General features: G+C 44.5%; 1 protein-coding gene across 1 annotated transcript; it reads right to left on the reverse strand.

Moving 5' to 3' along the window:
- Positions 1–13,038: 13,038 nt before the first annotated feature.
- Positions 13,039–13,554, reverse strand: LOC122648264 (RING-box protein 1a-like). Its single transcript, XM_043841497.1, has one exon. The coding sequence runs from the start codon at positions 13,545–13,547 to the stop codon at positions 13,245–13,247; it is 303 nt and encodes a 100-aa protein (XP_043697432.1). The 5' UTR covers positions 13,548–13,554; the 3' UTR covers positions 13,039–13,244.
- Between the last annotated feature and the right edge of the window lie 303 nt (positions 13,555–13,857).

A 13,857-nucleotide genomic window follows, 5' to 3' on the forward strand; every position in this document is an offset into this window, starting at 1 on the left:
TCGGGTCATGACCACCTACAACGTTATCCTTGGTAGGCCAAGTTTGAATGAGCTAGGAGCTGTGGTCTTTACCAAACATCTAAAGGTCAAATTCTCTACCCCTAATAGCATAGGAGAATGCCGAACTGAGTAGAAAAAAGCTCAAGAATGCCACATTGCTTTCCTGAAATAGATCAGGGGCAGCTGCAGGGGGACGACCTTCACAGTAGAAGTCACAGATAACCGTGAAGGTGACCATCGCTATCAATAAGGTGAACCGATCGAGGCACTCATTAAAGTTTTGATCGATAACCAGGACCCTACGAAGATCGTGAAAATTGGGGCCTTACTAAAGGAGGAAGAAGTAAAAGAGCTTGCGTCGTTCCTCCAAAAGAATGCTGATGTGTTTGCCTGAACTACAGCCGATATGCCAGGCATTCCATACCATATTGCAGAGCATGCCCTGCACGTGGACCCCACCAAGAAGCCAGTCCAACAGAAGAGAAGAAGCTTCGCCCCGGAGCTGTAGGCCATGATGAAGGAAGAAATAGAGAAGTTGAAAGCCTCTGGCTTTATCAGGGAGGAGCAATTCCATACATGGCTAGCTAATATGGTGATGGTGCCAAAGCTTAACGGGAAATGGAGGATGTGTGTAGACCACACCGACCTCAACAAGGCGTGCCCCAAGGACGAGTACCCTCTCCCCAGAATAGACCTCTTGATAGATGCAACCGTGGGGCATGAGAGGTTAAGTTTCATGGATGCATACTCAGGGTACAACCAAATCCTGATGAAAGAAGGGGACGAGAAGTACACAACATTTCGCTTAAACCAAGAGAACTTCTGCTACCTAGTTATGCCTTTTGGCCTAAAGAATGCAAGAGCGACCTACCAGTGGATGGTCAACAAAATGTTCAAGGCCCAGATTGGCAGGAATATGGAGGTGTACAGGGATGATATGTTGGTCAAAAGCATACGAGCCGAGGACCATTTGGCTGACCTTAACGAGGTGTTCCAGGTGTTGCGCGCTCACCAAATGAAGCTGAATCCATCCAAGTGTGCCTTCGGGGTAAGCTCTGGGAAATCCCTCGGATACATGGTATCCCAAAGGGGGATTGAGGTCAACCCAGATAAGATACGACCCATCCAGGAGATGAGCCCACCCAAGGTGGTTTGTGATTCATAGAGGCTGAATGGAAGAATAGTTACGCTAGCCAGATTCGTATCATGATCTAGGGACAAGTGTTTGCCCTTCTTTAAGACCCTAAAGAACTTAAAGGAGGTGAAGGGCTTTACATGGACCGAGGACTGTCAAAGAGCCTTCTAGGATTTGAAGAAATACTTGGCTAAACCACCTCTGCTGGCGCGACTTGACCCCAAAGGAGAGCTATTGGTGTACTTGGCAACATTGCCAGTGGCAGTAAGCGCAACCCTAGTGAAAGAGGAAAACGGGATACAAAAGCCAGTGTACTAAGTCAACCATGTGCTGCTAGAGGCCGAGAGCTGCTACCCAAGGATCAAGAAGCTCGCGTTTGCCCTGGTCAAAGCAGCAAGAAAACTGAGGCCATATTTCCAGGCCTACCTAATATTAGTCATGACCAACCAACCATTGAAGAAAGTGCTCCACAAACTGGATGTGTCAGGAAGACTGATAACATGGGCAGTAGAGTTGAGCAAGTACTAGATCGAGTATAAATCGAGGACAACTATAAAAGGCTAAGCCCTGGTTGATTTCGGGGTCGAGTGCACTCAGGGTGAGAACGAGCCAGAGCAAGAGGACCAGATGGAAAAAGAGGTCGGTTCAGAACCATCTTGGACCATATTCGTGGATAGGTCGAGTAACTTTGAAGGCAGTGGAGCGGGCTTTATCATGATAGCGGGCCTTAAAACACCCAAGGCCATTCAAGTCAAGAGATTGACAGTACGAGCTGACTCACAGTTGGTTGTGAACCAAACAAATGGGGACTATGAAGCAAAAGACGACCGTGTGGTAGCATACCTGGCCAAAGTTAAAGAATTGGTCAGATCGTTTGAGATGCAAAGAATCCCAAGAAGTGAAAATGAAAGAGCTGACGCAATCTCACGCCTTTTGACTAAGGCTTTAGCATAATTGGACGGGTTAGTGTACATCGAGATTATTCGAGCCCTCCCACCAAGTCAAAGAGGTCACGTTGATCAAGATGGAGCCAAGCTAGATGGACCCGATTGTTGCTTACTTTAGGGACAATGTTTTTCCTGAGGATAGAGCCGAGGCGCAAAAAGTACGGGGACGCGCAGCGAGGTACACTCTGGTAAAGGGGAAGCTATACAAAAGATCGATATCCTCCCCCATTATTGAAATGTCTAACACCCAGCAGCGCCCTATACACAATGGCGGAGGTACACAAGGGAATCTGTGGCAGTCATATGGGAGGGCGTCATCTGGCATACAAGGTGCTCTGATTGGGCTTTTATTGGCCAAACATGCAGATGGATGCCATCCAGTACGTAAAGACATGCGAGCAATGCCAGAAGTTTGCTTCCATACCTAGGCAGCCGGCCACCGAGCTGGCCTCGGTACTCAGCCCCATTCCATTCGTTATGTGGGGGATGGATATACTGCGTAATTTCACCCCAGCCTCTGGAGGGAGGAAATACCTCGTTGTCGCAATTGACTACTTCAACAAGTGGGAAGAAGCAGAACCACTAGCAAAGATTATGCGACAACAAATGGAGAAATTTTTTAGGGATAAGGTCATTTACCGATTTGGGCTGCCTAAAGTATTGGTGACAGACAACAGGCTTTAATTCAACAACCCGGAGTTCAGGGCGTTTTGTGCACAATATCATATAGAGCTGAACAACGGTACCCTACCCACAAGCAAATGGGCAAGTATAGGTCACCAACTGCACCTTGCTAGCAGGGATAAAAAGGAGGCTGACCAAAGCAAAGGCAAAGTGGGTAGACGAGCTACTGAGCGTCTTGTGGTCATATCGAACTACCATTCGAATGCCAACAGGAGAGAGCCCATTTCGGTTGACCAACGAAACTGAAGCCTTGGCCCTGGTAGAAGTACTAGCGGGCTCACTGAGGAGCCTCAACTTCAATGAAGAACGTACCAAGATGGGATGAGGGCAAACCAAGACTTCCTAGATGATTTAACAGAAGACGCCCTAATGAGGAATATAGCCTACCAAAAAAGAACGGCTCGCTGCTACAACTCTAAAGTGAAAGAAAGAGTATTTAGGACTGGAGACTTGATGCTGCGCAAAGTGAGCGCCTCTCAACCTCAACATCAAGGGAAGCTAGACGCGATCTGGGAAGGACCCTACGTGGTCTCTAAGGAGATAAGGCCAGGCACATATCGCTTGAAGACCCCAGGGGGCAATAAGATACCACGACCTTGGAACTCAAAAAATTTGAGAAAATTTTTCCAGTAAAGCCGCTATAAGAATTGTTTGCTTTAATGAGATATACGATATTATGTCTATTCAATTGGTTGGAGACTTTTAAAGACCAACCTAAGGGGTTGGCACTAAAGCCCTACCTAGTAGGTCGGCACGAAAGACTTCATGAAGTGCGAAAGACCAACCCAAGGGGTTTGCACAAAGACCGACCTCTAAGGTCGGCACCAAAGACCAACCTCAAGGGTTGGCATGAAAGACCAGTCCTTGAGACTGGCATAAAGCCCGATCTCTAAGGTTGGCACCAAAGACCAACCTCAAGGGTTGGCATGAAAGACCAGTCCTTGAGACTGGCATAAAGCTCAATCTCTAAGGTCGACACCAAAGACCGACCTCAAGAGTTGGCACAAAAGACCAGCTGTCACACCCCAAACCACCCCCAGGGAGGATTAGGTAGGTGAACCGATGTTGCATAACGGCAATCCGCCAAACCCCACAGATCTAGAAGCAGTTAATACATTCACGGTCCCACATTCATCACATTTTCACAAGTAAGATCAGAGTGCTACAGATAAACTACATTTATAATAACAAAGGAGAAAGCGTAGCGATACAGGAATGATGGTGATATATATATATATATATATACATAAGTTCTAAAACACTCCCCAATACAACCCACAACTGAAAGTAAGACTAACATATACATAAGCAAAAGGAAAATACACATATAGACAGGGTGAGATAACTCAACCCCAAAAAGAAAAAGAAAAGACTACAACAAAAATAGAAACAGAAACGGGGATAACCTCCTATCGAAAGCAAAAAGGAGTCCCCAAGATAAAAAGCATTAGAAGCGCCCCTCACTGGTCTTCATCAATAACCACTGAGAACTCTTGCATCATTGGTATGACCTCCGTCGGGGTCCACACCAATATCATCATAATAACTAGGGCACTCCTCCTTGTAATGAGCCGCCATGCCACAATGGCATCCACCTGCAGAATCATCTAGAAGAAAAACATATATAACAGAGTATGAGCCCCGTCGACCTCGTGAGCAAAACTTATCATCATGCATGCACATGCAACCACATTCCACATGATCCTACATGATATGCAAGTCTAGATTGTTTATTAGCCACCTAATAATACAACTAAGTCTAGTTAGTGCTACTACAATCCCCAATACATGTATCCCTAGTGTGGGCTTGGTTACCCTTTCCCACGATACACCCATTGAGTTGTCGGAGAGAACTAGCCAGCTCCAGCATCTCCCTACCCAGGTCAGCCCGACTGGCCCTCTAGATTGAACTTGTGAGGTAACCGACTCAATATCATTTCACCTTACCGGTGCATAAACTTTGTTTGGCATATGGCCAAAATTCACCTTTCGGTGCTTCCCAAGCTTGTAGCCCGAGGCTTCCCGGCAAATTTGCCCTAGGGCATCCCAGCTGTGCTGAGGCTTCTCGGCGTAAACGCCCGAGGTTTTATGGTAGTCCTCATAGTTATCCAACACCTTAACCCCTGTTGGCAAGGGTACATAGCACAGGTGATGAAATGCTAGCCCCATGTCTATATGGCATCGTATGAGTCAGGCGGTGTCAACTGTATCCCATATTACGGGCTACCACCGGCCTCATTTCCAAGTCGACTATGGCATCTAGTCTAACAATCACATTCATCATGATATATTCAAGCAGTGTTGATCAACAGTCACACGATGAGTAATAATTGAGAAATTTTAATTGAATAAATAGCACAGCATCATATTTAAAGAATTTAAATTGCCGACATAATTAATGTTGTTACACATATATACACGATAACATTTCACTCACCTAGGTTTGGTTCTAGAAATTTAGTTGTAGTTTCAATTCCGACTGCAGTCTGGCTATAGGCCTCGAGCGTGGGATCAAATCTTAGATATAAATTAGAAATTTGTCATTTAGTATTCCAAACTGTTTTTGGGTGTCCTAGGGTTTGATCTAAGCTCACTGGGTTGATTCGGTGTACAGCTGGTCATCACTTGGAATTCTCTGGGCCTTGCACTGGGCCTTAGGCCTATGTCTCGGTGCATCATCCAGAGATGGTGGCCTAGGGGCAGATTGGTCATTTTCCATAGTGGTACATGCTTTTAGGTCATTTTAGTCTCACAGTACAATCCCCAACTTGACAGTGCTACAGGACCACCACAGACAGGGTTTCAAAGTTGTGTGGGGCCCACTTGGGTTCCCAAGGTGTTCATTTATGTGGATAGATGTGGGGAGGGGCATTTTGGTCATTTTCCACCTCCCTACATAGTTCTATGGCCTATGGGTGAAGATCCCCAGGTCAGTTCAACAATCCAGCAAGGTTTCATTTACTGGGTGATGTCTGCATCGCCCAGAGATTGTAAAACCGGAATCAGGTTGAGATTCCAAGGTTTTGAACTATGGGCAGTACATGGATCCTCTCCCCATGCATGTTACGTCATTTTGGACCCCCCAGGGGTATACTTTGCACTGGTCCTTGTGGATTTTCACTTGGGCCCACCACTTGGCTACCAAGAGTTGCCCAGACAGCCCAGTAAATAGTAACCCAGGGTATCTTCATTTGCAAATCAGGGTTTTGACTGCATGCAAAGCAGGATTTGTATGTACAAGAGTAATCTAAAGCTACTATTACCTAGGGTTAGGTTCCATACAGTCAGAGCATGCAATCAGGACCTCAAACAGCCTGTTCTTAGTGTAACATGACAGTACAGCTAGGCACAACCCAGGTTTTGGTTCTAGACTTGTAAAACCGCAACAGAAATCATCATAAAAACCTCAGATTTTCCATGCATCAGGTTTGCATGGTCGATTTGAGATGGTCCATGGCAGTCCCCAGCAGTTTTGGGCTGCCAGTGGCCCAAAATCCATCAAAACTCAGACAAATACAAGGATGAACAGTAGCAGCAAGGGAGCAGGGGTACGAGTTCAGATTCTATACCTGAACAAGTCTAGGGCTGCTCGAATCCAGGCCTTGGAGGCAGGGCTGCTCTCTTCCTCATCCTTCTTCTCTTTCTTCTTCTTCTCCTTCTCTTTTCTCTCTTTTCTTTCTTCTCCTTCCCTCTACGGTTTCAACAGTGCTAAAGGTTCTAAATGAACCCAAGACACTCCTATTTATAGCCCAGCCCTTTACTAGGGCCTATTTGGCTACTAAGGCCTGTTTTGAGAATGCATTTTTGATTGCATTCACAGCCATTCTGGGCACTCAGGTGGGGTCCATAGTGATCCAAGGGTATGAGGTGGTCCCTCAGACTTCCCTCAACCTATGGGGGGTGCAAGGGGTGCCCATGTCCAATATGGGTGGTCCCCACAGATCAAATCATAGAAAAATAGCAATTTCCCACTTTGGGCAATGTCTCTGGGTAATGTCTGCATCGCCCAGGGATTTCAGCAAAGCTGACTCTCTGTGGGCTTGCACAGGGGTTTTTTACCCAGGGTCAGGGCCTTGCACCCACATGCCACTTAGGGTCTTTTGCACTCATTTTTAGGTGTGGGACCCACATGTATGGAGAGGAGAGAGAATACCTAGAGTTCAGGCAATACATTATGCTGTGAGCTGTACAATTGCAGGGATCAATTGTCCATCTTCTAATAGGTATGTAGGAAGACATCCTCAGGGTTTCTTCATCAAATTCAATCACTGGAGTGATACTCCACAGTGTGCTTGGATGCCATGATAGGGGTTCCTGTCCTTCAATCAAGATTCCAGTCAATCAGGGGCATGGTTTGACATTTCTCCCCACCTTACAAAAATTTCATCCTCAAAATTTGCTTAGCTTGTAGTTCGAAGAGTTGGGGATACTTCTCTTTCATCTCTTATTCTCGTTCCCATGAAGCCTCTTCTATGGGATTGTTTCCCCATCGAACCTTTACGAAGGCGACCATGCGGTTATGAAAATTATGCTCTCTTCTGTCCAATATCTCCATAGGCTGTTCTTCGTAAGTCATGTCCACGTCCAACTGTTCAGGTTCAGTTAAGAGTACATGAGTTGGGTTGTTGATGTATTTTCTTAGCATCGACACATGGAAAACATCGTGGACGCCCAATAGAGATGGTGGTAATGCTAGTCGGTATGCAACGGGTCCCACCTTGTTGAGAATTTCATATGGACCAATGAATCTTGGGCTCAGCTTACCCTTCTTGTTGAAACGTAGCAATCCCTTTTTGGGGATACACGAAGGAATACTTTTTCTCCAACATTAAATTCAATGTCCTTCCTTTGGTTATCGGCATAGCTTTTCTACCTTGATTGGGCCTCCTTGATTTTCTCTCTAATGACATCCACCTTGTCACAGGTTGCTTGTATCATCTCTAGCCCGAGATATCGCCGTTCACCAACTTCATCCCAGTATAGTGGGGTTGGCACTTTCGACCATGGAGAGCTTCAAACGGTGCCATGCCAATGGTGGAGTGGTGACTATTATTGTATGAAAATTCCACCAAGGGTATGTGGGCATCTCAACTGTCATTCATTTCCAAGACACAGGCTCTGAGCATGTCCTCTAGAGTCTGGATAGTTCTTTCAAACTGTCCAGCCATCTTCGAATGGAAAGCCGTACTGAGATTTAGCTAAGATGCCAATGCCATTTGTAAACTTCTCTAAAACCTTGAGGTAAATCAAGGATCTCTGTCAGATAAGATACTGACAGGCACACCGTGTAACCGGACTATATTTTCTATGTACAATTAGGTAAGCTTCTCCATCGAGTAACTTATTTTGATTGGTATGAAATGGGCTGCCCTTGTCAGTCCATCTACAATCACCCAAATCGCATTCATGCCCTTCCTGGTGTTGGGAAGATTTGTTAAGAAGTCCATAGTAATTCTTTCCCACTTCCATTCCGGTATAGGGAGTGGCTACAACAATCCATACGGTCAGTGTCTCTTTGCTTTAATTTGCTGACAGGTGAGGCACTTAGACATGTATATTGCTATGGTCTCTTTTATTCCAATCCACCAAAAGTACCTCTTCAAGTCCTTGTACATCTTCGTGCATCAGGGGTGAATTGTATAGGGTGAGTTGTACGCTTCTTTAAGGATTTGGTCTTGGACATCATAATCATCCGGCATGCATAATCTGTCTCAAAACTTCAAAGCACCATCTTGGGCCAATGAAAAATCTGGGTCCTTATGGACTCCTCGCTGAACTTCCTAAATTATTTTGGCTAGCTCGGGGTCCAAAGGATGCTTCACAATTACTTCCTCTCATATTGACGGCTGTAAATCCATAGCTGCTAATTATATAGCCGTTCCTTTGATTACGAGCTCTAGATCAAATTTTTGAGCTTCTTCTAACAACTGCTCGCTTACGATCACGGAAGCGAGGGATGTAGTCTGAGATTTTTTGCTTAACGCATCCGCTACAACGTTGGCCTTGTCGGGGTGGTACTGGATTTTACAGTCATAATCCTTTACCAGTTCTAACCATCACCTCTATCTCATATTCAGCTCCTTCTGGGTGAAGAAATACTTCAGACTCTTGTGATCGTTGAAGATTTCACTCTTTTCACCGTATAGGTAGTGTCGCCATATTTTCAATGCAAAAACTACCGTTGTCAACTCCAAGTCATAAGTGGGGTAGTTCTTTTCATGTTCCTTCAATTGTCATGAGGCATATACGACCACTTTACCTTTTTGCATTAGGATGCCACCCAATCCTATTCTGGATGCATCGGTGTATACCACCATTCCTCCAGTTCCATCCAGAATGGTTAAAACTGGAGCTGTCACCAATCGGTTTCTTAACTCCTGAAAGCTTTTCTCGCATGCTTCATTCCATTCAAACTTGGTGCCCTTCTTCATTAGCTTTGTCATGGGTGCCGAGATTCGTGAGAAATTTTCAATAAATCATCGGTAATACCCGGCCAATCCTAAGAAACTTCGGATCTCAGTGGCACTCTTCGACGCTTCCCACTCGAGAACTGCTTTCACCTTATCTGGGTCCACTTGAATGCCGTCCTTGGTGATGATGTGTCCCAGGAATCCGATCTGGTGAACCCAAAATTCACATTTGCTAAACTTGGCATAAAGCCGGTGTTCCCGTAATCGCTACAGCACGAAGGTAAGGTGCTAAGCATGCTCTTCTTCACTTTTGGAATACACCAGAATGTTGTCAATAAATACAATGACAAACTTATCCAACACGTCATGGAATAATCAATTCATCATGTCCATGAATGCTGCCGGGGCGTTGGTTAACCCAAACGATAAAACCAAGAATTCATAATGTCTGTATCGAGTTCTAAATGCCATTTTGTGAATATCACCGCTCTTGATCTTCAATTGATGGTATCCGGACCTAAGATCAATCTTGGAGAAAACTCTCGCTCCTTATAGCTGATCAAATAGGTCGTCAATGCGCGACAACGGATATCAATTCTTGATGGTCAGCTTATTCAACTCGCGGTAGTCGATACACAGCCGCACACTACCATCCTTCTTCTTTACGAACAGCACGGGTGCTCCCCAGGGTGATACGTTGGGTCGTATAAAGCCTTTCTTTAGCAGGTCTTGCAATTAAACCTGCAACTCCTTCAATTCAATAGGTGCTATTCAATATGGTGCCTTGGATATTGGTGCTGTACCAGGAATTAGGTCAATCACAAACTCTATCTCGCGGTCAAGCAGTAGCTGAGTCAGATCTTCTGGAAAAACATCAGGAAATTCTCTGACGATGTCAAGTTCCTCTAAAGGCTTTATCTTTGTCTCGGTATCTATTACAGTGGCCGGAAAGCCTTGACATCTTTTGTCTAGTAACTTTCGAGCCTAGAGGGCGGATAAGGTTATCCTTTTAGGTTTCCTCACTGGCTTACTTTAATAGGTGAAAACTGACCCATCTTCCAACTTAAATACTATCTTCTTTTCCGCACACATAACATTTTCTCCATAGGCGGACAACCAATCCATGCCTAATATCACGTCAAAATCCTTCATATCGAGCTTTATCAGCTGTGCGGTCAAGTTCCTCTCACAAATTTCTATCTGACAGGGGTCATAGACTTATTTCAAGCTCACGACACTACCCGTCGGTGTGCTGACTACTAAGTCATGCCCGATGTCTCTCGATTGATCTTCCACCTACTCGCAAAGGTGATAGAAACGAAAGAGTGGGATGCTCCCGAGTTGAATAGTACTCGTGCAAGGATGGTTGAGACACTCAAGGTACCTAGGGTTTGTATACAACTTGAGTTATGAATACACACTGATTATTCCCTACAACTTAGCAGCGTTTAGTAGACTTACCTGTCAATACATTGGGATTCACCTAAGCTTCTTCATTAGTTAGTGCGAACACCTTTCCTCGTGTCCGATTGTCCCATGGCTGAAAAGGTCTAGCGTAGGGCTGGTTCGGTGAGTTATTATTGTACCCATGCACTCTGCATTCCTTGGCCATGTGCCCTTCTTTGTTGCACACGTAACACTTATAAGGTGGAATAGCAAGTGTTGAGGCTTGGCTCACTTGACTTGCAGCTGGTTGGGCTGGGGAAGCAGTTGTTGTCGCTTGACTCGTAGCCGGTTGAGCAGGTCAATTGATAGTAGGGCAGAAAGGATTCTGACCCACTTGTGGCCTATGGTATGGAGTCAGATTAGGGCTTGAACTTGTTCCTCGATACACTTTGTTTGGACAACCAAAAGTCTGAAAGTTATTTGGCCATTTGTTCAAACCAGGTGACATGGTAGTCTTCTCTTTTTCCTTCTCTTTAAATCTATCTTCCTTGCTCTTTGCCTTATCGACCATCTGACCATAATCCTGAATGTCCATAATTGACAATACTGACCCGATCCCGAGTTTGAGTCCCTTCTCAAACTTCTTCGTCTTACTAGCTTCCCCTTTCAAGTGTTTCAGAGCGAAATGGAACAGATCTTCAAAACGTTGTTGATAATCCAGCACCGACTTGGTCCCTTGTACCAGTGCAGAGAATTCCACTTCCTTCCTGTCCCTAAAGCTCTCAGGGAAGTAGTTCTTGAAGAAGACCTCTTTAAATTGCTCCCACTTGGGGTTCGGATGATTGGCTTCCAAATTTGGCTTAGTGGCCTTCCACCAAGCTTCAGCCTCATTTTGTACCTGATAACCTGCACATATCAGCTTTTGTGCATCCGTGCACTCAAGCACATCAAATGCCTTCTCTAATGCGCTAATCCACCACTCCGGCTGCATTGCCTCAAAATTCAATTTGGAAAACACAGGTGGTTGGAGTTTCTTGAATCTCTCCATCACCTTAGTGGTAGTGTTTTCCGCCAAGTGTTGAGGCACATGTTGTGGGAAAAGTACGGGCCGATTGGGTGGTGGAGGTGGTGTTGCACGCTCATACATCATGGCTGCAAACTGCGTAGACATCTGACCTAGCAATTCTTACTGTTGCTGCATGGTTCGCATCATAGTGGTCATGAACGCAGTTACCTCGCTGGCTGCCATACTCGGCTAAGGTGCTGCAGTAGTGGTTTGTGCAGTCGCTGGTGCCTCTGATGAAGTAGCCGATGCTTCAAAATTTTGGGCCTCAGTTCCATTTGGCAGTTCAACCTCCGGTATAACACGAGGGCATTTTCCTTTACGACCACCTCGAGAACTTCTTGTGTTGACCATGGTTGCTTTTCTGAAAAGAGCAACACACTCAATAATCCAACACATCCTTTGAGGTCAACATAATAATTCATAGTTATAACATGTACCTACCTATTCCACAGTTTCAGTGAAGTTTTTTTGTCATACCAACAACGTGGATTATTATCTTTATATTCATTATTGCTTGTATATATATTTTCCTTGAAGTGTTTCTCTTTTTTTTTTTTTTTGGTGTTCTTATTATTTAAGTATTTTATGCGATGGCAAACTATGCATGACACTATATAATAGATTTTAAATTTTTAACCCAAAAAAGCTTTTAAATATACTTGGGTCTAACAAGTAAGTCTCTGTAACTGCCAGCTGGTGACAATGTTCTGCACGTAAAGGTAGGCTATATCACCTCTAACCTCGTCAGCTAGGGATAAGTAAATGGCTCGATTTATAGGTTTGCTGGTGTCCGCAACAGCCAAGTAGATTACTAGTTGGTTCTCAGCACGGGCTTGTACCGCACGTATCCTGATCAATCTTCTCCTCAGTTGCCTAATATATTGCATGCTGCCAGGGTCTCCAGGCTGGAATGGGGTAGTCTGGTCCTGTCATGAAGAGGTTCTAAGCATCAAATCACTATAAATACTTAATTAAAAGAATTAGGGAAAATTTCACAGACACCCCCTAAAAGTATCCAATATCTCAGAAACTTACCATACTTGGTCAAAATGTCACAGACACCCCAAACGTTAAGCACAGTTAGTACCCAAAGGTGAAATATCCATTTTACCCCTTAGTTATTTAAATAAAAGGACAAAACTATCATTTCATCTTCTTCTCTCTATGGCTCCGGCTTTGGCGACCATCACCTGCTCTGGTGACTATTACCAACAGCAAGGCAATGAGAAAAAAGTCTGAAACAAGGATGGATTTCCCTGAGCTAGGATCGCTAACTCCTTAGCCTTCTTTAGTAATCTGTTCCTTCGCTTTGAGAAAGTCACCTGCCTGCTCTTCGAATTGTCGATCCTTCAGATCATGATCTTTCCTCTTTTTTTTTTTTTTTAAAACCCATCAATAATCCAGGTTCTCTTACTTCAAGCACTCAGTTTTGCTTCTCAGCGTTCTCGGATTTACAATAATCACATAAAAAGGGACCTATATTTTTAGATCTGAGTTATCCACTTCAAGCAACAAAATCAGCTGCTTTTATAGATGTTAAGTCCCATAGCACCATTCCAACTCTAGTGGCCATACTTTTGGAACTCCCACTCATTGTTATCTAAGGGACACACTTGTTAGGTCTTGAGCCATCGACTGATACAGTGGAAGGGAAACGCATGGTTGCACACACCCCAAGCTACCGTGCACTCCTCACTAGTCGTGCTAGCTTGATTAGCTTGACCCTCTATACAAAGATCCATGATATGATTCCTGCAAATTGCACAATTATCCACCACAATATCCCAAGCCCAAAGGGCTATGGCATTCCACTTCTTAATCTCGAATCGTTTAGGTTTCTTCGTTGAAGATGAAGGACCGGCGTCGCTCGAACCCTCGCCAATGGGAATCATGTTAATATCGGTGTCCAGAGATGCCATGTTTGCAGCACCACACTTAGAGAATCTGGGAGAGAGATGGAAAAACCAAAATTTTTTCTCCACTTCTCCATCACGATCTTTCCTCTCCCCATCCCTACCGCTTTAGATAGTTAGGGTTTCACTCTCGTTTTCTCTCTAAATTTGTGGTGGGAAGGAGAGTTTCAGCTTTAAGATCTGATTAGAAGACATCATCAAAAGAAAAAACAAAGAAATTAAAAGTTAAATCAAAAAACATTAGAGGAACATATAACCTAGCGAAGATAAAAAAAATTAGAAATCTGAACAGAAAAATTGAAGTTTTCGGGGAAAG

The sequence above is a fragment of the Telopea speciosissima genome, unplaced genomic scaffold, assembly GCF_018873765.1.
Source record: "Telopea speciosissima isolate NSW1024214 ecotype Mountain lineage unplaced genomic scaffold, Tspe_v1 Tspe_v1.0659, whole genome shotgun sequence".
In the NCBI taxonomy this organism is placed as follows: Eukaryota; Viridiplantae; Streptophyta; class Magnoliopsida; order Proteales; family Proteaceae; genus Telopea; species Telopea speciosissima.